General features: G+C 38.4%; 1 protein-coding gene across 48 annotated transcripts in view; it reads right to left on the reverse strand.

Annotated features, from left to right (window-relative positions):
• The window catches only part of PLA2R1 (phospholipase A2 receptor 1), a 130,397-nt gene that overhangs the window by 35,484 nt on the left and 70,317 nt on the right, over positions 1-24,596 (reverse strand). For 34 of the 48 annotated variants that reach the window (XR_008677326.2, XR_010129589.1, XR_010129588.1 and 31 more), the window contains 9 exons: positions 19,661-19,863; positions 16,433-16,578; positions 12,360-12,444; positions 9,813-9,945; positions 9,214-9,249; positions 8,595-8,752; positions 2,685-2,749; positions 1,787-1,890; positions 67-206 (listed from right to left, as the gene is read on the reverse strand). Coding sequence is in view for 40 of the 48 variants with exons in the window: in XM_063694913.1 (XP_063550983.1) it covers positions 67-206; positions 1,787-1,890; positions 2,685-2,749; positions 8,595-8,752; positions 9,214-9,249; positions 9,813-9,945; positions 12,360-12,444; positions 16,433-16,578; positions 19,661-19,863 (1,070 nt within the window). In the remaining 8 variants the exon portion in view is untranslated. The remainder of the gene's footprint in view (positions 1-66; positions 207-1,786; positions 1,891-2,684; positions 2,750-8,594; positions 8,753-9,213; positions 9,250-9,812; positions 9,946-12,359; positions 12,445-16,432; positions 16,579-19,660; positions 19,864-24,596) is intronic. The other 14 variants (XR_010129593.1, XM_063694904.1, XM_055379089.2 and 11 more) reach the window with 1 other exon arrangement.

Genomic DNA, 24,596 nt, shown 5'->3' on the forward strand with positions numbered 1-24,596 from the left:
TGAACACTTTCCAAAATTAGTGTCTACAAAAGAGAAACAAAGGCAACTTTTGAAAAACGAGCTTACCTTATAGTTAAAATATAGCCATCCTTTGGGACACGTTCCATGTTGTTTTGGTGTATCTTTCTTTTTCTCTATGAGCCAAACCTTTTTTCGCTTACAGATACTAGGCATAGAAACTGAACACTCTTCACTACCCCAGAGTCCTGGAGGAGAAAATGGGTTAGAAATGGCTTAGGAACAATGGCGATTCTTTGAAGGCATTCTCTATTGATCACTATTTTTATGAGGCTATGGTTTTTCATAATTTATTTTTTAAAATCTAGAAACTGAACTAAACTACTGATCTTAGATTTCTCTAGGGACAACAGCTAACTGGGCAAGGCCAACTCAGTAATTTTAATTTAAGAATGTAAAAATTTTGCAAATTAAAAAAATCTAAATAAATACTGCAATTTGAATCATAAAACTGATTAAAATCTTAAGAATATTTGAATTGTGTAGCAAAAGAATACTTTGTAGGGTAACAATTTCATTTTAAAATGTTCAATTTCAATGTACAGAGAGGAAAAAGATTCTAAAACAGTAGATAATTTCTACTTTATAATTCTTTAGAAAATATAATAATTTAGAAAAATTAACTCAAGAACTTCCAAGAAAACAGCATTTCTTAATACTGATCCTTAAGTAAACCAGACTCACACATAGACATGTCTTCAGTAAGAAATATCCTCAAATCCTTAGCCTCCGACAAACTAACTGCTTTTTTTTTTTAATTTAGAAGAGCTATATTTTCAGAATAAGGATTATAGAATGCATTTTATTGGCATCCAAGTCATAAATTCCAGAACAGGGCAGAATGCATGCCAATTGCAAGGGCAGGCTCAGTTTTCTAGATCAGGAATATGAGCCCAAAAGATGTTGGCATTTTGAAGGAAGGGCTGGAATGCTATTTTCAATGCAGATTAGCTGCTCTTCTCCCAGACTCTCAGAATAGTCCTTTCTGTAGGCTGTTGTGACACCTGCTGGTAAAAGCAGGCCGATTAACCACACGGATTTTCCTTTCCTAACTCTCTGCAGAGGCCCTCATGCCCAAAATTATTTTCCGTGTTTATCCCTCTCCTGGCCTGGGGCACAGGTTAGTTATGAATCTGTTAGAGTAACGGGTATCATTATCTTTTTATTGGTTAGAAAGAAGGGGAATGAGTGGACAATCAACCTAACTACACTGCACTGATGAAGAGAATTTAAAAAACCAATCTTCAACCTAAATGTGTTTCTAAATCCAACTTGCAAACAGTTGCCATTCTAAAGCAAGCAGCAACTGATGACAGGTAGTAAAAGAAAAAAGAATACTGACTTGAATCAAAACATTTATTAAATAGGACAATGGAAGTAAATTTCACAGAGGTTAAAGTTCTGGCCCATTATAAATTGGATATAGGAATAGATTTTTTTTTTAAAGTGCTTCCGTTGAAATCTCATAGAAAAAAGTATTTGTCAGGCATATATTTCTTTAACAGTTTCATTGGGCCCATTTCTGGTGCTGTTTTGATTTACGAGGAAGGACTTATTCAGATGTAAATTATTTCCGAGAACATGAATACATGGATTGAACAGAAAAAAATGGCCAACCTTAAGCCTTATGGCAGACAAAACTGAGCACGTCAACTGAAAAGAGAAATAAACAGAAACTTCTCATGGAAATGATGCAAGGAAAAGACTTTAAGCCTCCTGAAAATTATCAGTTTGTATTATAAACCCAAAAATGGGTAAGTAAAATAACCTGTTATAGAAGAAATAAAGCCACATCTCTGGCTCTGATTATTCACAGTTCTTTCTCTTCCTGTGTCCCAGTTCTGGTATATCACTGGTGTTCCATCTCTCCAGCTGTGGGAAGATTAAAAAGGTTAAGGTCTTCTCTCATTCTGCATGTCCAGTCTCCAACATCATTCTCAGAGTTCTGAGGTAGGGATTGAGGATATAATATTCTATTAAATTTAAAAAATATACTCATATGTAGCATAGTACCTATAGTTAACAATATTGTATCATATACTTAAAATTTTTCTAAGGGGGTAGATTTTTTTTGAGATGGAGTCTCGCTCTGTCACCCAGGCTGAGTACAGTGGCACGATCTCGGCTCACGGCAGCCTCTGCCTCGCGGGTTCAAGTGATTCTCCTACCTTAGCCCCCCCAAGTAGCTGGGTCTACAGGTGCGCACCACCACGCCCAGCTAATTTTTGTATTTTTAGTAGAGAGAGAGTTTCTCCATGTTGGCCAGGCTGGTCTTGAACTCCTGACCTCAGGCGATCCGCCCTCCTTGGCCTCCCAAAATACTGGGATTACAGGTGTGAACCACCGCGCCCAGCTAAGAGGGTAGACTTTATGTTAAGTGTTCTCATCACAAAAATGAATGAATTAGTGAATAAATAAATAAATGAATAGAGCAGGAAAGAAAGCTTTTGGAGGTGATGGATCTGTTTATGGCTAGATTGTCGGGATGGTTTCATAAGCGTATTCTTTAAAAAACACTCATGTCTTTGGTTAGAGAAGTGAAAATTTATCAGTTAAAGATAATGTTTGAAGGGTATTCAACAAATTGATCACTAAAATTGAATCTAATCATTCTGCAAATAAAACCTGTCAAACAAAATTAAATGCAAATGAATCTAGGTTCATACCGAAATTCATCATTGGCTCTTTCTTCTTGAAGTCCAATCCACCAACTTGCACCATACTTTGATAGCTATTGAAAGAAAAAAAAGTCAGCATTTATTCTACTTGTTTTCCTTTTTCACTATTAAGAGTAATGGGGTTGCTGCTAATAGCTTTCTATTCTTCAGTATTTTACCCGATTATCTAAGGAAGAATATACTAAGGCCTAGCATCTTGAGAAAACCTAAAACTTCATTATTCTAAAATGTTCCCCCCATTACAAAGAAAAACTGGAATCAAACATGGAAAATAATTTTAGTTTCATACAACTTGAAAAGTAATGTTTCTAACTCTCTAAGAAGGTTTTAAAAAGTAATATTAGAAAATGAATTCATTTTCTGACAAAAAATTATTGGCTCATCCTCTCAGTTATTTACCCTCTCGGTGATTTATAATGCATTGCATATGTCACACGTATTTGAAAAACAATTCAAGGTATCAAGGCATCATTAGTATAAAGATACTGATTTTAGGTATTAGTCTGATTGTTAAGCTTTAAGCAGTATAAGCTTTCCTTCCCATTCAAATAGAGAGACACAATATAGGACAAAAGAATACTACAGAGTGCCCAGTGTTTGACAACTAGAAAATTATCCTTTTGATGAGTTCATGTCCTTTGCAGGGACATGGATGAAGCTGGAAACCATCATTCTCAGCAAACTAACACATGAACAGAAAACCAAACACCGCATGTTCTCACTCATAAGTGGGAGCTGAACAATGAGAACACATGGACATAGGGAGGGGAACATCACACACTGGGGCCTGTCGGGGCGTGGGGAGCTGGGGGAGGGATAGCATTAGGGGAAATACCTAACGTAGATGACAGGTTGATGGCTACAGCAAACTACCATGGCATATGTATACCTATGTAACAAACCTGCATGTTCTGCACATGTATCCCAGAACTTAAAGTATAATAACAAAAAAAGGAACCAGATTTATATGTGTCAACATGGACACATTTCAAAATATGTACATTTTAATATAAAATTAAACTGTATAACAAAAAATTGGAATTTTAGTAGATTATAAATTCTATGTTAACAGAGTGATATAGTTATCACCAATTAAAAAAACCACTTAATCTAAGATTGTATTAGTAATATTGTAGTGTTCAGAATAAACGTAGTAAAAATTAGTAAGGAAATAGAAGACTTGAACAACAACAACAAAAAGAAAATTATCCTTTTACATTTTACGAATTTTATACCACTATTAATCACTTGGACCTAAGTACAATAAAGTATAAAATTAAAGCACTATGTGCATGCATGTGCACACACACACACATACACACACACACACATTAGGGCAGATGTACTGACTTATGACCCAGGAAATTGAAATTCCCTCTTTAACTATAAAAGAGGAAGAGGCAGTAAGGGTTTTTCTAAGACCTGTAAATCAGTATACTTAATGGGGGTGTGTGTGTGTGTGTTGTGTGCTGAACTGTAAGTTAATTTTTATATGCTAAAATCCTGTTAATTTGAAGGCATTATATATTTAAATTTGTACTCTCGTTTCTTCTGTAAAGACTTCAGAAGAAATTTTAAGATATATTATTTTTCCATAGGAATTTCAGCTCTCCATACAACAGAACCCAATAGCCCTCTAACAATCTAATTTATAAACAGGTATTTTTATTCTGTAAACAGCATGGCTATTTGTCATATCAGCAATTTGAGAATAATGCAAGATGGAACAACTGTAATTTTGTATCCCTGAGGTGTTGTTTCGTGGACATGTTCTTACAGGCTGAATTCAGATTCCCATTGTCAGACGTTGGAATGGGTCCACTGAGACTGGCTGTGAACTCAGTGGGGGAACCACAACAACTTCATTCAATCTAAAGAGGTTTCATGTGCCACAGGACTGGAAATCATGGCCTGGATTGTTCACTGCCCCAATTAAGGACCTCTAAAGAGAAATTATAACTGCTGCATCCTAAGTGGCATATGTATTACCACCTCAATTATGGTGTGGTAACCTCCACATGGCACATCACAACCTGTTGTGATATGGCACAGAACTGAACTTCATAGGAGATGCTAGAAGATACCCAGAATGGAACATCCAATGTGAAAATGGATGTTTGAAATTTTAGCTTAAGAAGGCCACAACAATAGAAGACTTATTAACATGTGTTTGCATAAAGAAATGTGATAGAGAAGCAAGCTCAGGGCTTAAAAAATGTCATATGAACATGCATTTTATAACATCAACTATGTTTTGGTATTTACAAACAGCCATTATAGTTAGCATCATATGGAAACAGCATTTACCAAAAACAAACAAACCCCACAGTGACATCACTACATTAATCCATAAAGCAATATAAGGAAGAACAACCTGTCATCTTTTAAAATGTTCCCATCAAGGATGACAAATGATATTTTGGAGGAGGACTAATAGATTTGATATGTATTTTGAGAAGCATTTAGAAATAAAAATTTAATAATAATGGTAAATTGCCATTTCAAAATGACAATACTGCATAACAGTGTAAAAATGTCAGATAAGCGGACTAATTAGCTAGTAGTTTGTGTCAAACAACTCCTAAAGTGCTTGCAGTGTTTTTTCAGCATTAATGTGATTATCAAGATGGCTCAAAAAATAAATTCACTCTAATCATGCTTTATGGTCTTCTGTTACTCAAAGAGTGGGAGAGAAAATATTGACATTCTTTTTCCAAGATGGAAACATTTTATTAAAATTTTTATTTGCTTCAGATTTTTAAACTGTATCTAGCTTGCTTGTTCATAATTAATTTTTTTGACACTGCAACTAACTGTTATTTTTGTTTTTCACAATTCTAATCACTGCTCTTCTTAGGGAAGCTACACAAAGCACATAGTAATTTTAAAAATATTTAATTACTTATCTGTACTCTTCCTACATTTATGAGATAAATGTGAGACAGAAGTGAGTGGAATGACCTCTACACATCTTGCTCCTCATCCTGGAATGAAGTAACTTCTGGATTGACCCATTCCAGCAGGATGTTCTTAGGTATGGGGTTTCTTTCTTACAAAATGTGAACACCACTATCACCACCACCAACAATAAGTGCCCAAGGTAGGCACAAATTATGCAGAAATAAGAATTTTTTGGAAAGCAACAGCTTTCTTCTTTCTAATTTGATATCCTTTCCCCTTGGACCCCACTACAGACTAAATGTTTGTGTCCCCCTAAAATTTACATTGTTGAAATCCTAACTCTCAAGGTGATATATTACAAGGCAGGTGGCAGATGATAAGGTCATGAGGGTGGAGGGTGGGGGTGTCTCATGAATGGGATTAGTGCCCTTAAAAGGGGACCTTGGAGAGCTCCTTTGCCTCTTCCACTATGTAAGGATACATATGAACCAGGAAGTGGGCATTCACCAGACATCAAATCTGCCAATGCCTAGATCTTGAGTTTCCAGCCTCCAGGACTGTGAGCAATAATTTTCTGTTGTTTGTAAGCTGCGTAGTCTATAGTGTTTTGTTATAGCAGCCTGAAAAGACTAGGACAGTCCCCTGGCCCTGTTCTCAGTATTCAAATCCTATACCTTCCCATAATTTTCTTTTGTAGCACAGTGGGGAGATTAGTTAGCACCTTACCCATGAAACTGATGGGGCATTCTACATCAACATGGTCATAGGCCAGGTGACAATTTTGCCATATAAGGCACCATAAAGTTTGTCTGATTTGAGATCAGAATCCTCAACTAGATCATGGCAGTAGCTATGATGACTCAAACTGCTCAGCCTGTGGGGTTTCGCCCTTCCCTTCTATGGGAGACATTATCTACGCCATCCCCATTGGCTTCCCAACTTCCAAAGATTAGGAGATGAATTAAGAGGAAAGGTGAAGACAGAAGATCTACAGAAGTTCCCAGCAGAGCTAAGCTCTGTTGGAAAGATCAAAGGAGCCCTTCATTGTTCATGTCTGAGACGAAGCTGGCAGCCATGTTTTGGGGAGGATTTTGGAACTAGCTTTTGATGTAATGAAGACCTTGTGTTCTTACATGCCCTGACACTGCTGTTCCACTGTCACAGGCAGCACCGTGTAGGGTTTTTAAATGACTGGATAAGTAAGATGGCCTGGGTTTCTTTCCAAATTCCACCACTTAGCTGCTGTGTAACCAAGTTGCTTAACCTCTTTGAAGTCTTAGCCTCCTCACCTGTAAAAATGTACTAATAATAGACTTCCCACAGGGGGTTCTTGGGAAGATTACATTTTAGTACTTATCATAGTACCTGAAACAGTTACGGTAAGTATGGCCAAATATCAGCTCTTTTTGGGTTGTATACTTTGCATGCATATGGATTAGTTTTCAGCCATTCATCTGGTCTCTTGTTATTGCCCTCTGAGGTGAGGAGTATGGTGTCTGGCTAAAGAAATGTGTATTTTCCGACATCATGGTATAGAATTGAACATGCTCATATTGAACATTACGGTTTTGGCTTGAGTGTTCCATTCGTAAGAGTGGAAGGGTGACAAAATAGTGTACAAATTTATGATGGGGAAAATTCCACATCTAGTGGTTGTTCTGCAACTGAGTGTCTGTGGGACCATGTGATTGTCATCTAACTTCTCTTTTTCTCGGCTTCTTCATCAGAATGTAGCAGGAGTCCTGACCTGCTTGTACCTCATGGGCTGTATGTGCAACAGACAGGATACAGAGACAGTAAATCCCCATGAACTGTGAGGAAAGACATTTCTTTCTCAAGCCTAGGATGCTTTAATACAGGGCTTCATTTTATAGTCAACTTACAGAGATATAAAAAGATGATAGAGTTAGAAAGGATTCCTGAAGATCATGAAATATGATTAAATTACAGGAAAAGAAAATGGCTTTTTCTTGCTTTCAAAGCTTCCAAGGGAAAGGGGAGTGAGGATTTCCCACCTTCATGCTCCCGTTGTAATTTGCACTTTCTGTGCCCTTTCTATTTACTACATCATATCACTTCCAGCTTTAGTTTCTAAATTTATGTTTTAAAAATTGACAAATAAAATTGTATGTATTTATTGTATACAACATGATGTTTTAAAGTATATATATCCAGCCTTTTTAAAAACAGAGACTGTATCTCATACATTTTTGCATCTTTGACAAATATCCCAGTGCCTGGCACATACTTGATAATGAATGCTTATTGAAGGAACACACTGAAAAGTACACTATTCTTTGCCAGTTTATTTTATTATTTAATAGGTCTTGCATGTTTCTTTCTTACTAGCTTAGTTCTGCAAGGAATTAAGTAGCCTTTCTCTACCTTAAGTTGAAATAGAAAACTACTCCTTACTATTTTCTGTATATTAGTCTTTACAAACTTAAAAATAATGTACTCTTGTAAGATTTGAAAGTTTAAAACTGCCAGGCACCCCCCAGGTATTCCTCATCCCTCAGTTGAGCTTAATTTTCCTCTGTGGCATTTATCCACTTATTTTTTCTAATATATTATATAATTATATTTACTCGTATTGATTATGGTCTTTCTTCCCAGACGAGAATATAAACTCCATGAAGATAGGAATTTGGGTCTGTTTTAATCACTGGTAAAACCCCAGTTCTACCAGTGATTAAATGATCGAATGAACCTCATGAAACAATTTCGACGTGCTCACCATTGTTGCTAACAAAGAATGAAGAGAAGGGAAATGACTGAGCAATACAGTAAACCTGTACCTCCATTATTTTCTCTTAATCTCTATAATAGGAAAAAAAACAATTCTCAAAAATCTATGGCTTTACTGAAATCTATGGCTTTTGCTGAAGTTTAAATAAATATCCGAAGTGAAATCGAAAAAACTATCCCTCCCTCCCTCCCAAGGGCAAAAGAAGGTGCTAAACTCTGAATTTTTCGTGGTGAGTTATGTTCAAGTACCGCTTTTATTTTGCTGTGGATGAATTCTTGCTCACGCGCAGAATGAATTGTGAGAAGATCACTGTGCAGCCAGCTACAGACAAACTCAAAGTTCAACCATTCTGAGGCAAAGGTATGGAAAAGGTATTCTGCATCCTGATAAAAGAGCCAGGGTACATCTGAAAGAAAAAGAAACAGTGAAAATAATGCTGAAATGATAAATAGGTATGCTAGGATTGACCCCAAATTTGAGATTTGGTCACTCAACATTAAAAATAATTGTATACACACACACACAAATTTGAACACACACACAGACACATATGCACATAAATAGATATATAACTTGCTTTTTTTCTTTGGTCTATCTCTTACAAGATACCTTCACTAGTATTAAAAGGTCGGGGATAGGTACATATTCTAAAATCGCATGTCATGAAAATGATTGATGATACTAGTCCTTAATCATATTAAATGACTACATTTATTAATTATTAATTTGAACAAATTAGCTCTAGGTTGACACAAGAAAAGAGAGGCTCGATTTGAGAAATGTAACAACACATTAATGGTATATAATAGCACTTATATGGTATATATTAATAATTAGAAATTCAAGAGCTGCTAGAGTCCTTCTTACCGTACTGGTACCAGAACGGAATCTTGGGTTTCACATCTGCAAAGTGAAAGCAAATCACTTTGACTGATCTTGCTTCTCAAGTGCATTGTCTGTGAATTACTTCAGCTCTAAACACACTATTTTGTCCTTCATCTTTTAAAACATCACTTTAAAACAGGTACATTGTGCTGTTTGGAATATATGGTGAGTTCTCACACTTGAAGAGGAAGCTCCAGAGAGGCTTCTAATTAAAGAAGGAAGGACGTGAGCACTTGCTGAGGCCACTGTGTGCCACACACCGTCCCAGGTGCTTCCACTTACTCATTGTACAAGTAATTCTATTTGCTCTGTAATGTCAAAGTGACATTTTTCCCCGACTATACTTGCACTATAAATATTCTGCAATATTAGCTGGTTACCTTAGTTCCCAATGAACTAACTTGGCATCCTGCATTGGTGTCGCCTTTTCTCATTTCCTATAGAAACATTTTTTGCTAAAATAGTGTAATTTGGTTTATCATGCGGGTTGTTGATATTGTGGTTTGGGGTGTTTAAATTGGGAAAGGACTAGAGATTATTAGAAATCAAACATATAGCAAAGATCTTACTACTATTTTTACCTCTTGGGATTTTGCATATCCATTCACGTTTGGAAGCACAGTGTAAGGGCAGCAATGTTTTGTTTGCCTTATAAACAGCACAGTTTCTTGCATCTTCTCCAAAATAATTGTTGTCTAAAAACGAAGAGACAACCTGCAGCAGATGAAGTTCATTATTCCTTAATGATGATCCCCCCACAAAGTTTCAAAAGATCAAAAAGGGCATCCCTGTACATAAGCATTATAGGCTTCTCCAGGAAGCTTCAGAAATGTCTGGATGTCATTCTAGTTGAAGGTTGTTTCACATTTGTGAAGAACAAGCTAATCAATATTTAGCATTTTTTTCTTAAAGATGCCTTTAAAAAAAAAAAAAAAAACAAGAAAACAAAAGGCCAGGCACGGTGGCTCATGCCTGTAATCCCAGCACTTTGGGAGGCCGAGGTGGGCAGATCACAAGCTCAGGAGATTGAGACCATCCTGGCTAACACGGTGAAACCCCATCTCTACTAAAAATACAAAAACAAAAAATTAGCTGGGTGTGGTGGTGGGCACCTGTAGTCCCAGCTACTCGGGAGAATGGCGTGAACCCAGGAAGCAGAGCTTGCAGTGAGCTGAAATCGCACCACTGCACTCCAGCCTGGGTGACAGAGCAAGACTCCGTCTCAAAAAAAATAAATAAATAAAATAAAAATTTAAAAAAGGTATGCTATTCCTTTCTCCAGAAGGAACAAATCAAATGCAAGCTTTGGTCTGAATTTGCACATTTTTCTAACTGGGAAAATTTTCTAGCCTTGGAATCCCGGGTAAACTTAGGGACTCAAGGGTGTGCCAGATCTTGGTATTAACTTTGATTTTGATTACTTTGAACATATACTAAGTTTTTTGTCTCTAATAACTAAATTCTAAGCCATAGCTAGCTTTAATCAGGAATCTATCAGGTCACTTTCCATGAGTGACCACATAACTAATATAATTCACATTATGGGGGTATTAAAGAATCAACCTTCTCAATTATTTAATGACTACATCACAGAAGAATGGATGGACCGCAAGTAAAATTGGGGTAAAAATTTGGGGAAAAAAAGGATGTTTTAAAATCCTTTATATTCCTCCTCAAACATGTACGCTGTCACGTAATAATTCATCTATCTAAAATATATATAGCCTCAGGTTCAGAAAATGGTGTGATTTGAATTCATTTTGTCCAGCAGATATTGGTGAGAAGCTCGGCCACTGCTTCATGGCCTTATCTAATTTATTCTGACCCAGATTGTCTGTTCCTCTCCTATTACTAATGAGTTTGTTATACTAAAACAAAAGAAAGTGTTCTCAACTTCTATGTATCACATTTTCTTTTTCTAGTGCTACATTGACTTGAACCACCCAGCTGTCCCATGTAGTGGCTGCCATTTACAGAGCAAGTTGACCCTGCTATGCCTTTTCTGTTTTCTGAGCCTTGGTTTCTTTATCAGAAAAATGGATTAGTGGGGCTGAATGACCTTTAAAATCTCTTCCTACTCTCTTCTATAAACCTCTTCCTTGACACAAATTTGAACACCATCTTGGTATGGGGCTTTCTCTATTGTTCTTTACTACTTCAAAGTTTGGCTACTGATATTTTGCCAACCATGAGATATTATAACATTGTGACTTTGGAGTCAGACAACCTGTGTGCAAATCCTGGCTCTCCTATATATTATTTTAGGCAAGCCACTTAATCATTCTAATACCCATGGCACTGAGTTATTGTAAGGATGAAATGAGATCATGTAGGAGTGCATTCCGCTCAGCGCTTAGAACAGTATAAGGACTCAATAAACAGCAGTTGCATTAAATTCTCACTGCAGGCTCTTGGGAGTCTCCCCATTTCACAGGTGAAAGTGAATAATGTGATTTTTCATGTGCCGTAGGATGGATCCCACTTCAATCTAGGATACTACTTCAGTTTTTTCCCTGTCATTTTGAGAAAAATGTGAGAATTACCCATTGCAACTGGAAAAAAATGCAATAGTGAGTTCTCTGTGTCCTTCATAGAGGTTTGCAAGTATGGGAATGAATGAAAACCAAGACTTTTTTTTTCCTTCTGGAATAACTTGCTCTAGAAGGTGATATTTCTAAAACTTGCATTACTGTCCTTTCAGAGTGAGATAAATGAAAAATCATTCTCCAAAATAATCTTCATTTCATTATGACATGGACAAGGTTCCCATACTCAGATAATCAGGTGATATGCAGGATAGGGAGGTATAGGGTAAAGGGAGTCTTGTGTTATTTTAAAGAATAGCTGCTTCTCTGCCAGAGAGACTTCATATGGGAGATGGTTTGGGGGGACTTTCTGGAGGTTTTTGATACTTTTTCAGGCTGAAATTGTACAATGGCCTCAGAACAATATGGCTAGCAAAGATTTCCCAGGACCTTGCCAAATAATTCTCCTGGTACTAAGGTCTGGTGCAGTTTTGTCATGGGAGCTCTGGCCATCATTTCTAGGTTCTCTTGGTTGGTTTACCAAGTGGTCCCAGGCCCACTTGTTTTGAATCCATCCCTTTTCTCCAGTTTGAAAAGACTTACAGGAGTTCTATCAGACCACTCCCATGAGCCGGCATTCAGTGGGTTTCTTTTATTAAATCCAATCCAGAACTGCCTTTCTTCTGTCCTGTGAAGAGAAGAAACAAAAGCTTTGCCTTTCCCATCAAATTTACAGCATTATGTGAAAGGTTCAAAAAATACCAGCATGGCACATGTATACACATGTAACTAACCTGCACATTGTGCACATGTACCCTAAAACTTAAAGTATAATAATAATAAAAGAAAAAATATTTTAAAATATTTATGTATGCAGGAAACAGCTGATGCTACTGGCAGGATTGATCAAGTCAACAAGCATTGAACATTTTAAATGTGCAAAACCCTGTGCTGTGACATGAGCTGAGAGAAGAATAAGCCTCACATTCTATTACTCTTGGTTTGTGTGGTTTGCTCACAGGTGATATACAGGTGGGGAAAAGTCAGCTTTTATTGAGAACATGAGTTTCTCATCAGGAATAGCAAAGCCTTTCAGTCAGGACAAGAACACATGAAAAGAAAATTGGTAAGAAACTTTGGAACATCTCTAGCCAAGAGGACCTTTCACTACTTTACTGTGTGTTTGCTACTTCACTATACTATTTATTCTACTTTACTATGCTTTGATTTGTTGTTCTTTTGTTAAACGTTCATGTATTCTCTGAAAGTCAACCACCATCATCTTCACTGAATAAAAGGTACACAGTAGGTTTTGGGTTTTTTTCAGATATCAACATAAATAATTCTAAAGCCAGTCACCCTGAGCCATGGTTCATTAACTTCAGTTGTCACCATTGGTTTATACTTGGTGAGAAGCTCCACAGAGAATCACCTTCCCTTCTATGAGGCAGAGTACAAATGCGTCCACAGAATACTCAATAAATCGAGTAATAAAGCCTACCTGTGCAATGAACCATCTCACTAAGATAATTTTCTGAGGATAATTTTGAAGAATCAAAGATTTAAAATATTCAGATGTCAGGACAGATACTTTATTTTCCTTCGTGCAGAGAAGCAAGGAATTCCTTCTCGGATATGTCAGCTACTCTGCCTGTATGACACAAATTAAATTCAAATTCAGCTTAGAAATCCAAGAGATCACTGGTGCCCGGTTGGTCATTGTCATGATGATACTAACTTTCATTTAAGGCTGGGAGAAGGTGAGAATGGCCACCTTCAGTTTAAGCCAAGCACATTAATCTCGATGGCATAGGCTGAAAATCCATGTCACTCTCCCGGTGTTGTGACTTTTTCTTTCCTCACTGAATTCAGAGTTCTATGTCTTTCCTGCTATATACTGGCTCCTGGAAGATGAAATGGTATTTACTTTCTCTTCATCAGTTTCCTGAAATTGTATAATATTTAATAAACACACATGTATGTGCATACGTGTGTGTGTGTGTGTCTGATTAATAAAATAGAAATAGAAAAGCAGTGCCATAGGAAGGAAAAGCAGCATACCTGCTATACTTGCTAACTATGAGATCTGGTATGTTTGCTATAATTAAGCATCAGATTTGACTGAATTCTCTGGTAGTCTGGGAATAAACTGAAACATACACAGTTATTGATAATCTTTTTTTTTGAGACAGGGTCACACTGTCGCCCAGGTTGGAGTATAGTAGCACACAATCTTGGCTCACTGCAACCTCCTCTTTCTGGGCTCAATTGATACTCCCACCTCAGTCTCCTGAGTAGCTGGGACTACAGATGTCTGCCACTACACCCGGCTAATTTTTTTGTATTTTTTGGTAGAGATGGGGTTTCACCATGTTGCCCAGGCTGTTCTCTAACTCCTGGGCTCAAGCAATCTGCCTTGGCCTCTCAAAGTGCTGGGATTACAGGTGTGGGTCACCGCACCCAGTCAAGAATTTTTAAATATTTTCTTTAAAGACGGTTCTCGTTCTGTTGCCCAGGCTGGAGTGCAGTGGCACAATCATACCTCACTGTAACTTTGAACTAGGTTTTGCTGGGACTACAGGTGTGGCCACCACACCCAGCTAATTTTGAAAAATTTTTTTGTAGAAACTGAGTCTCACTACGCTGCCTAGGCTGATCTTGAATTCCTGGCCTTAAGTGTTCCTCCCACCTTGGTGTCCCAAAGTGCTGTGACCCACTGTGCCTGGCTCATATTATATGACTTTTGTGATCAGATATTGAAGATCCATGATTTAGCTTGGGACTAAATTCTGCTAGACGTTTCAAGCATGAGAACTTACATAAACAGAAATGACAGTGACATTTGATCTTAAAGCAAACTGGGAAGCAGTGTGTGTGTGGTTGTCATATGGCAAACCTCACTAAAATGCAAGGACAGAATATGCAAATATGTTTTAAAGGAAGCTAAAGTAATGAAGCAAAATGTAACTTTGAACAATGGAGACTATCACCTATCCCTTGGATTTGCGGCCTCACACCTGGCTGATAATCCAATTAGCCAGAAAGCTTCTTAAACTTTTCTTCAGACTCAGAGAGTCTGACTCAGCAGCTCTGGTGTGAGGCCAGAAAGCTCTGTATTAAAAGGTGTCCCGACCAAGTGTGATGAGCAGCCAGGTTCCTGAGTCATGGCCTCATGTCAGCATTTCCCGTAGGGACTAGCAGTTCTGTGGGATGTCAATAAGTGTTCTTAAAAAAGGGAATTGTGGTCAAAGAAAGTGCTTCCTTCTAGAACCCTTTACGATGCTAATGTACATGGCAAATCTCCAAGATTGTACATTGTTTTGCAAACATATTTGACCATAAAATCTCCTTCCTCCCCTGCAGAATGCTGCACAAGACTCACATGGAGAGATGTCAAAAACTCCCAGCTTTAAGGTCATTGTTGTAGATGTGGAAGATGAATAATTTGATAGATGGTGCATGTTAATCTTTTTATGGGAATGTCCTACAAGGAAACTTGTGGGAAAGGCCAGAATTTTCCTGAAAAAATAGTACAGGATTTTTCTCTGGGATTCAGGCCAGTATTTCATTGAGACTCTAGATTTCCAGAGCTTGAAGCAGAGTACCTATTATTATGGTTGTTTTCATTAAATAAATATACAGAGTCATGGAGGTGTGCTGATCACAACATCCTCAGAGGCAGGATTTTGTTTGTCATGTCTATTGAATTATCCAACCAGCTATGCATGTAACTGTGCCCCTTCCACAATGCAGGCTGACTGACAAGAACATTCCAAAGTGAGAGGCCAAAGTCGGGGGTGGGGGGCTCACAGGAAGGAGACAAGATGACTGTCTTCAAATATTTGAAAATAGAGTAGATTTGATCTGTATTTGCTCTAGCTCAAACTGAGGGGAGGCAGATTTCTGGCTTATTAGAAAACTGCTCTTTGAAACCAGCCTTCTGCAATGGAATGGGCTTTCTCCCAAATAAGAAGCATTCTGAAACTGGAAGGAATTATGCAGATAGCAGATGACCACGGTATGTGGTGGGAGGTAGCACAAGACTGTTTAGAGTTCTTACGATTTAAGCTTGAGTTTCTAACTCCACTGAATTCAAGGTTCTGTAAACTTGCAAGATGGATACAGATAAGGGAAAGCTTGTTTCCTCAAATGAAAACTTAGGAGGTTGGGTTGGAATTAAAAAAAAAAATTACTGGGACTCTTTTTTTTTTTTTTTTCCAAACAAAATCTTACATAGGCTCCAATTATATACAAAATAATTAGCAGTGGAGCTGGTCGGAGCCGCTCTGGTGAGGCGCGGAAGGAACTAGGAGCTCTGCCTACGTGGCCCTCTCATACTCCTGGGGTTCCAGGATTCTTGGGATCCTTCCACAACACTTTGAAAACCATTGGGGTAGATAATTCCTGAGTTTGGCAGGAAAGCTCTACAGTTCTGACTTGAGGCACAAAGAAAAGATTTCAAATATCTAAACAATTGTCACTTTGTTCTTTGTTTTATGAAATGAGAACCTGGTACAAGATAAACATAAAACTATATGTATATTTATTTTTCTTGGCTTTGGGCATAATACAAATATGGGAATTTTAAACAACTACTTGGGATGCTCACCCCTCAGAAGCCATTACTGGGAGATAGAATATTTGACTGTAATTTTTCATAATTAACAAGTATTTACCAATTAAATTTTGAATGTAAGAGCTCATTCACAAAATTCTCTTCCTCAATATGGGCAAAGCTTGCAAGATGAGCTCCAAATTCTTCGCAAAATGCTTCAGCTTCTCTCCATGTTCTTTTCATCAGAACTTTTTCACTATGAAATACCTGTATAGTCAAAGAAAATAAATTAACATTGTTATAGATAAAGTCAGGTTGTTAAACTCTGATCAAGAAAGTAACAGTAATATTAAGATAATCATCATTATTATTTATAAAGAGCTTGATCTAGTGGGAGGAAGTAATATTTACTGAATTAGAATGTGCCTAGTCATCATAAAACTATTAGTTCCTTTTATCCTCATAACAAATTTCTGAGGAGAATATAATAAACGCAGTTTTATAAATGAGCTTTTTGAAGAATTTTTTTTCACCCTAAATCTTCTGTGACTGGCATGTACTTGTCCCTCAGTAAATATTTGTCAAGAGATAAATAAAGTCAGGCCAAGAGAGGTTAAGAATTTTAGGTCACACAGCTATAAACTGGCAGAGCTAGAATTAGACCTACAATACCTTGCTTCCAGAGTCCATAAACTTCCATCCCACCAGATTGCCTTCTGACAGATTAGAATTAGCAGATTGATCATTACTCTGGCTGACCCAGGGCAAGAAATGAGAAATTAGACCTGGGACCTAGGGTAGCTCTATTTCTAGAGTCTTTGGATCTTAGTTGAACTGGCAGTGCAGTGGTTCAGCTGTGCCTAAAATCTCTGCTGCTTCTCAGCTGTCTTCATGGTGGCAGGAAGAAGCCAGATGAATGGAAGGTCTTCTGTTGGCTTTATTTAAGATTGGGGAAAGGGACTGAAGACCCAGAGCTTGCAATCCCAGTCCTCTGTACCCTTCTTATTTTTAACTGCCTGGCACTAAGCCTGAGCCTCTGATGCCAGACAGGTACACCCTGTGGCCAGCCCTCACCAGGCTCTTACTTGCTGAGACCAGAATGAATAGCTTTCCAAGTCCTGTGGACCACAGCACAACCTTTCCATCTTTTAAATTATATGTCAAAACTTGCCTCCTCTGGGAGCCTCTTCCCAAATCACTATAAGCTCATAAATCCTACCACCATGCCTATCACACACACCATGCATTTGTTGACATATCAGGGTGATATATAGTAGAAAAGGCACCAGATCAGAAGTCCTAAACCAGGCATTTATTCCAACTCTGTCAATAAATAATCGTGATCTTGGGCAAATCACTACATTTCACAGGCCCCAGTTTACTCATCTCTAAGGTTTAACTTATTACTGGGCGAGGCCACTTTTGGGCCTATTATTCTATGAATGTAATGTAGGATTATACATGTGTACAATTTAAATCGAGCACATTCACAGCTGCTTCATGCCATCTACAAGCTACAACAGTTCCAGAGATAGAGTCTGTCTTCATTCTGCTCTGCCTGTGCAGAGATGCTGGGGAACTTTTTCCCAAGAGGTAGTGAACCCCTATTTGTAAAATAAACCAAGACAAAACCACCAAACATTTTAAAAAATCATATTTCAAAAAATGTGTTTCTGACAAGATTGTAGGAACTAATTTAAATGTAGGATCTAAAGCTGATTTTAAAAATAGAAATGTCTTCACTTATATATACACACACATACATACACACACACATATATACACATACAGATCAACCGTATGCATTAATTTGTTTGATTTCATGTGTCTGGCAAGCTGCAAAAGCTATCCTTATTAGTAATATTGTATCATTCAATAATAAAAACTTTATTTGTTGGTTTACAAACAATATGAAATTACACCATTTAACACCCTCTGAGTGTCTGCCTCCTTCACTTAGTGTATGAACAATATTGACTGGGGCCTCAATATTGCAGGAGGACAGGTCCCCAGATGACCCTTGCTGACCCAGCTCTTCCTCTTTTTCTTGGCAATTCTCAGGCAGAGTGTACCAAGAGTGCAATGTCCTGAGATAAGGAGGAACTGTCCTTATCCCTCCTAGAATAGGATGTCTTGTAATACTTTTGCTCAGTGATTCAGGTGGCACCTGGGATATAAAACCCCGAGAGAAGCGCTTTGGGGAGCCCTCAGCTGTCATGCGAAGTGGGGCATGTGCAGACAAGATTCCATCTTCCTGGGGGTGCTTTCCTGAGCCTTGGGGGAATGGCTCACCATGGATCCTAGGCTTCGGTTGCTTCTTGCTGCCTATCTGTGAATACAAGTTGAGCATCCCAAATCCAAAAATCCAAACTCCAAAATGCTCCAAAATCCAAAACTTTTTCAGCGGTGACAAGATGCTCAAAGGAAATGCTCATTAGAGCATTTTGGAGTTTGAATTTTCAGATTTGGGATGCTCAACTGGTAAGTGCGATGCAAATATTAAAAAAAACAAATCTGAAATCTAAAGCACTTCTGGTTCCAAGCATTTCAGAAAAGGAGTACTCAACCTGTAATAAAGTTACTTTGCCCATCTTGTTGTGTGGGAATTCTGTCTCACTAGATTCATACTCTGGCAGCCAAGTTTGTGCAAAACCTCCTGTCAGAGCTAGGAACTTACACAGAAACTGGTTAGGTGTTTAGAGTCCTCCCCCAGGAGTGATAACCAGAGCATGGTGCCCTCCTTCCAGGTATTAATATTAGCGCATGCTATTTCTGTTCTTTCCCTTTTTTTTTTTTTTGATATAGAGACTCACTGTGTCACCCAGGATGGAGTGCTATGGCGCAGTCTCAGCTCACTGCAACCTCTGCCTCCCGGGTTCAAGCCATTCTCCTGTCTCAGCCTCCTAAGTAGCTGGGACTACAGGTGCATGGCACCATGCCTGGCTACTTTTTGTATTTTTAGTAGAGATGGGATTTCACCATGTTGGCCAGGCTGGTCTGGAACTCCTGACTTCAAGTGATCCGCCTGCCTTGGCCTCCCAAAGTGCTGGGATTACAGGCGTGAGTCACTGCGCCTGGCCCTGTGCATGGTATTTCTGCTTAACAGATATCAATCTTCATGAGGAAGCCTTCAATATCACCAGGATGTGTCAATTTTTTTTACTTAAAAATTATTTGGAATATGATTGAAAGGATAGAGACAGGCAACAAATGTTGATTAAGCACCTGCTGTCTGTCAGGCACTGTTCTGGAAAAAAAAAGGGCCCCAGAATAAAGGAATTTGGGATACATGGATCAAATTAAAATAGTGTTGGTCCTGTTAAGAATGTCCATGTAACCTTGGTATCACCTTGAAGCAACTGGCCAGACCAGGCTCTGACTCCCAGTCCAAATAGCAGGGGTGAAAGGGCCATCTCTCTTCATACTCTGCTTTTTCCTGATTTTCAACTGGCTGCTTGCACAAGGACATTGCCTTAAAGTGCCGACAGTGCTTCACTTCCCAGCGACCAAGTGGATGCCTTCCTCGCATGGCAACACAGCCACCACTGTAGCCTAAAAGCAGAAAACAAGCATTTTTAATACCAGATGACTAAAACGTTTTGTGCTCAGAAGACTGCTCTTTAGAGTGTTGAATAATTGACATCTCATAATTAAGCACCCAGACAAGAGCAATCAAGATGAAAACGAATGTCTTATTGACCTGATTATGTCATTTCTCTTCATCTCTGGAGAAAAGAATGGAAGATGGGAAAGAGAGAAAAGAGAGTGTGAAGGCTGAAACTTGGACCTTGTCTGCTTTGTGCTCAGATGGCAAATGATGAGGAACTAGGAGCTATTCCTATCTGGAACCAAAATATCCCCCATATTTCAATATTGTACTTCAAAATCCCATTGTGAAAAATCAACAATGAAAGGTGCATAGTGCTCATCCTCTAACAACTGGATTCAACAGGGGAAAATATGTGAATAACAGATTCAAGGTAGACCACAAAGTATACAACAGAAAACCAAACTGTAAACCTTGGAAGAATGAAGAGAATGAGATGAATTCTCTAAATGAGGTAAAGATCCGGGGGCAGGGACAAGGCAGACATCAGGGAAAAGGAAGACAGAAACAGAATTAGAGAGAGAGAGAGGCTTTTATATGAAAAGCACAGTACTGAGATTTTCCCTCCCACCTTCATAGTATATGTGAGATACTGGAAAATGTGATATACTAGTTATGGACAAAACTCCACTTTTTTCTTTGTGTATGCTTGAACATTTTAGAAGGTAAAATGTATTTTTCCACAGAAACAATTTATAAATTAAGATTCTTAAGTTTGTCAGCAAAATCTATACAACTCATATGACAGCAAAAAAAAATACACTTCAAATTTCAGTGAAGAACAGTAGAAAACAATTCTATTCCAAAAATAGAATTAAAATGAGTAAGAATGAGCTTGTTTTTTCTTGAATCCTGGGTGATCATTTAATTAACTAAATTCACATTCATCAACAACAATAAAAAATTGTACATCCGCAATGTACTCAGCTAGGCTGTATATTAACTGCTTGAAAAAAAGGATGAAGCAAAGCAAACCAAAAACCAATTCTTAGTTTAGTGTGAGACACAGACACATAAATAAGCAATTCTAATAAATATAATGTGTAAAGTGCTACAGTAAAAGGTGTGTTCAAAGTTCTGGAGGAGACATCAGAAGGGGTGATGGAGCCTGTCCAGAGATGTCAGTAAAACATTTGCAGGAAGTGACATTTGAGCTGAATTTTGAAGGATGAAAAGGAGAAATGAGTTTTCAAGGCATGCTTGTAAAAAGAGAGTGATTATAGATGACTGACGACTTGCGATGATTCTGTACCTGAAGGCTCTTTAAAAAATGTCGTCACTTGCTACTTGATATTTATCTTGCTTAATTTCCCTTCAGAAGTAATGGCTTCAATTTTTTCAGATACTGAGTACCTGGCATTGTGCTTGTCATCTATGTTCTGATTGTTTTATGCTCATGGAAAGACACAAGATAGGGAAAATGAAGAGTGCAAAGGAGAAGAAAGAAGACAAAGGAAGACATAGAGCACCTCTTTAGGAATGGAATAATTTGCTAAAGAATGAGTGTATGAGTGTTTGTGTCTTCAACAGCGCTGGCTGCACAAGTGTGTTAGGCACCAGCATCGCCATGGCAAGATGGTTCTGATCTGGAAGAACCCCCTGGGCCTCTGTGATGAATCAGAGACCCTCAAAGGTAAAAATGTCCAGTGGTAAAAGAGGAAACACGCTATGTCTCACATAGAAGAAAAGAAAGTCAAGGAAGAGTTGGTGCATCCAAAGGCCATTGGATGGCTCTACTGGCCCAGAACAGCTAGCTGGTGTTAAAGATGCAAGGTTGTGGGCAGGCAAGGGGGAGAGATTATAGTATGCAACTGCCCCTGCCATTAATGGAGCTTTGCAGGCCTGTTGAATAATTTCAGAATGCAGCTCACAGTCCAGCTGGATCATGAACAGTACAGGAGATGCTGCATGCTCTGTGCAATAAAACTGAACTGGAGAAATCCATGTGGAAGCCCCAAATGCAATATACTTGTGGAGCTGCTCTAGTTGAAAGAGAAGGGAATGCACACATCCTGCTCCATTCCCCCATCCTTTGAGGGGCCCCAGTGGAACCTCCAGTTACTGCACAGCACAGGCAGGAAACCTCGTGGAAAGAACTTCGGACTTGGAGCGTGAAGTTTGGGGTTCTAGTCTCAGCACAAATCTTTAGTAACTGGAAACTTGAGGATGTGAATTAATCACAATAGGCCTTGTCTAAAATATGTGAATAATAATTCCTTTTCTTCTCATGGGTTTTCATGAAGATCAAATGAAATAATGAATTGAAAAGCACTCTATAAAATATGAAGAGCTAAAAATACCCCTGCAATGTTGCTATTATGCTTATGGCCATTTTCATTACAAAAACTAGGGTTTTGTGGCATAAGTTCTGCCTGCATGTTCAAAGAATTTTTCAAAAGTTTGAATCAGCAAGTTTGAAATGTAATATACTTTTTTGTTGGTCTTGCATTTTGTCTCAATTTCCCACATCAGACAATGATTAAATAGCTTTGGTTTTAGATGCTATAAGATATTCGACTCATCTTCATTAGTGAAGAAGGAGATGTTTGTGAACCACTATGAAGACGAAAAGTGCTGCAGGAGTGTTATTGGTATTCTAAAGTGGTTAGCTTAATGGAACATTTGACCCAAATTTTAAGAGTCTCAGCCCCAAAGAAGCAGTAAAGTGGTATAATAAAGGGAGACCAGGCTAAGGGAGAGATAAACTAAATTTATAAGCCTGTATCGTGGGGATGCTTGCAAAGCCAAATAATAAGGGTAAGGGTGTGGGAAAGAGCAGAGGCGAATTTTCTTTCAGAGAAGTTGTTCTTAAATTTGATAACTCACTTCCCACTGGAGAAGAAAAATGATTATTCTCAGAGGTGAATCTCACATTTTAACAGATTCTCCTTACCTGCCTTACCCCCACCCCACTCACTCTCTCCTGCAAACACGAATGGGGAGACTTTCTGTCAATTAAGAAATTCTGATTCACCAAGTTATCTATGCAAAATTAAGTGAGCTGGGAAAACCTCCACTGTCCACCTCCCTGTTCAAATACCTAAAAACAAACCCATTGACCAAAACTTTTTGTGCTGGCTTTTCAGTGCCTCTAGACAATTATTTCACTTGAGTCTGCCTGCTTATTTTCTGGTTCCCTGCAACAACCCTTTACATCCTCATCTCTCAAGTCCTCTACCCTCTCACCTTCCCTCTCTCTCTCCTTCTTCTCTCCTCTAACAGAGAAAAGTGAAGCTCTTTGGGTAGGCAAGGCAAGTTTCCTGCAATGCTGTGTATCTGCCAGGCACTGTGCTAGGCAATTTATATGGTCTTTTCCCTATTTAACTCCAGAAACTCTTCGAGACAGGCATTAGTGCCTGATTATGCAGTTGGAAAAATTAGGGCACAGAGGCTTAGTAACTTGCCAAAGGACACAAACATAGTGGGCTTGCTACAGGATTTGAAACCAGATTTATTTGGGTCTACTGTGAGACAGGCACTGTGCTAGGCAATTTATATGGTCTTTTGCCTATTTAACTTCAGAAACTCTTTGAGACAGGCATTAGTGCCTGATTGTGCAGATGGAAAAATTAGGGCACAGAGGCTTAGTAACTTGCCAAAGGCCACAAATATAGTAGGCTTGCTCCAGGATTTGAAACCAGATGTATTTGGGTCTGTGAGACAGTATCAAGGTACAGAGTGAGTGGGTGGGCATTCAATAAGCAGTTGAATAAATGAATGAATGAGTTCCCCTAAAATTATGCTCCTGTTCCATGGAGCTCTCTTGCATCCCTCTGATCCTGTTTCTCTCCTGTGTGTAGCCACAGCATTTCCTTGAAGATCTACTGTCACATTTTTACTTTGCATGACAGTTACTTATATGATTATGAGGAGATATGGAAATGTTCTAAGGGCTCTCAGAAATGAGACTGGGTTTATCCTTATTTATATGGTGGCTCGTTTCAGAGCTCTGATGAGCCTTAAAATGGATTGGCCTCTCTAGTGTCTACTGATGGGACAGGCTGAAAGTGCAGGGCACTTTCTTTTTCTTTTTTTTTTTTAAGTTTTTCTTTCTTTTATTATTATACTTAAAGTTTTAGGTTACATGTGCACATTGTACAGGTTAGTTACATATGTATACATGTGCCATGCTGGTGCGCTGCACCCACTAACTTGTCATCTAGCATTAGGTATATCTCCCAATGCTATCCCTCCCCCCTCCCCCCACCCCACAACAGTCCCGAGTGTGATATTCCCCTTCCTGTGTCCATGTGATCTCATTGTTCAATTCCCACCTATGAGTGAGAATATGCGGTGTTTGGTTTTTTGTTCTTATGATAGTTTACTAAGAATGATGATTTCCAATTTCATCCATGTCCCTACAAAGCACATGAACTCATCATTTTTTATGGCTTTATAGTATTCCATGGTGTATATGTGCCACATTTTCTTAATCCAATCTATCATTGTTGGACATTTGAGTTGGTTCCAAGTCTTTGCTATTGTGAATAGTGCCGCAATAAACATATGTGTGCATGTGTCTTTATAGCAGCATGATTTATAGTCCTTTGGGTATATACCCAGTAATGGGATGGCTGGGTCAAATGGTATTTCTAGTTCTAGATCCTTGAGGAATCGCCACACTGACTTCCACAATGGTTGAACTAGTTTACAGTCCCACCAACAGTGTAAAAGTGTT

Source organism: Gorilla gorilla, chromosome 11 (assembly GCF_029281585.2).
Source record: "Gorilla gorilla gorilla isolate KB3781 chromosome 11, NHGRI_mGorGor1-v2.1_pri, whole genome shotgun sequence".
Taxonomy (NCBI): domain Eukaryota; kingdom Metazoa; phylum Chordata; class Mammalia; order Primates; family Hominidae; genus Gorilla; species Gorilla gorilla.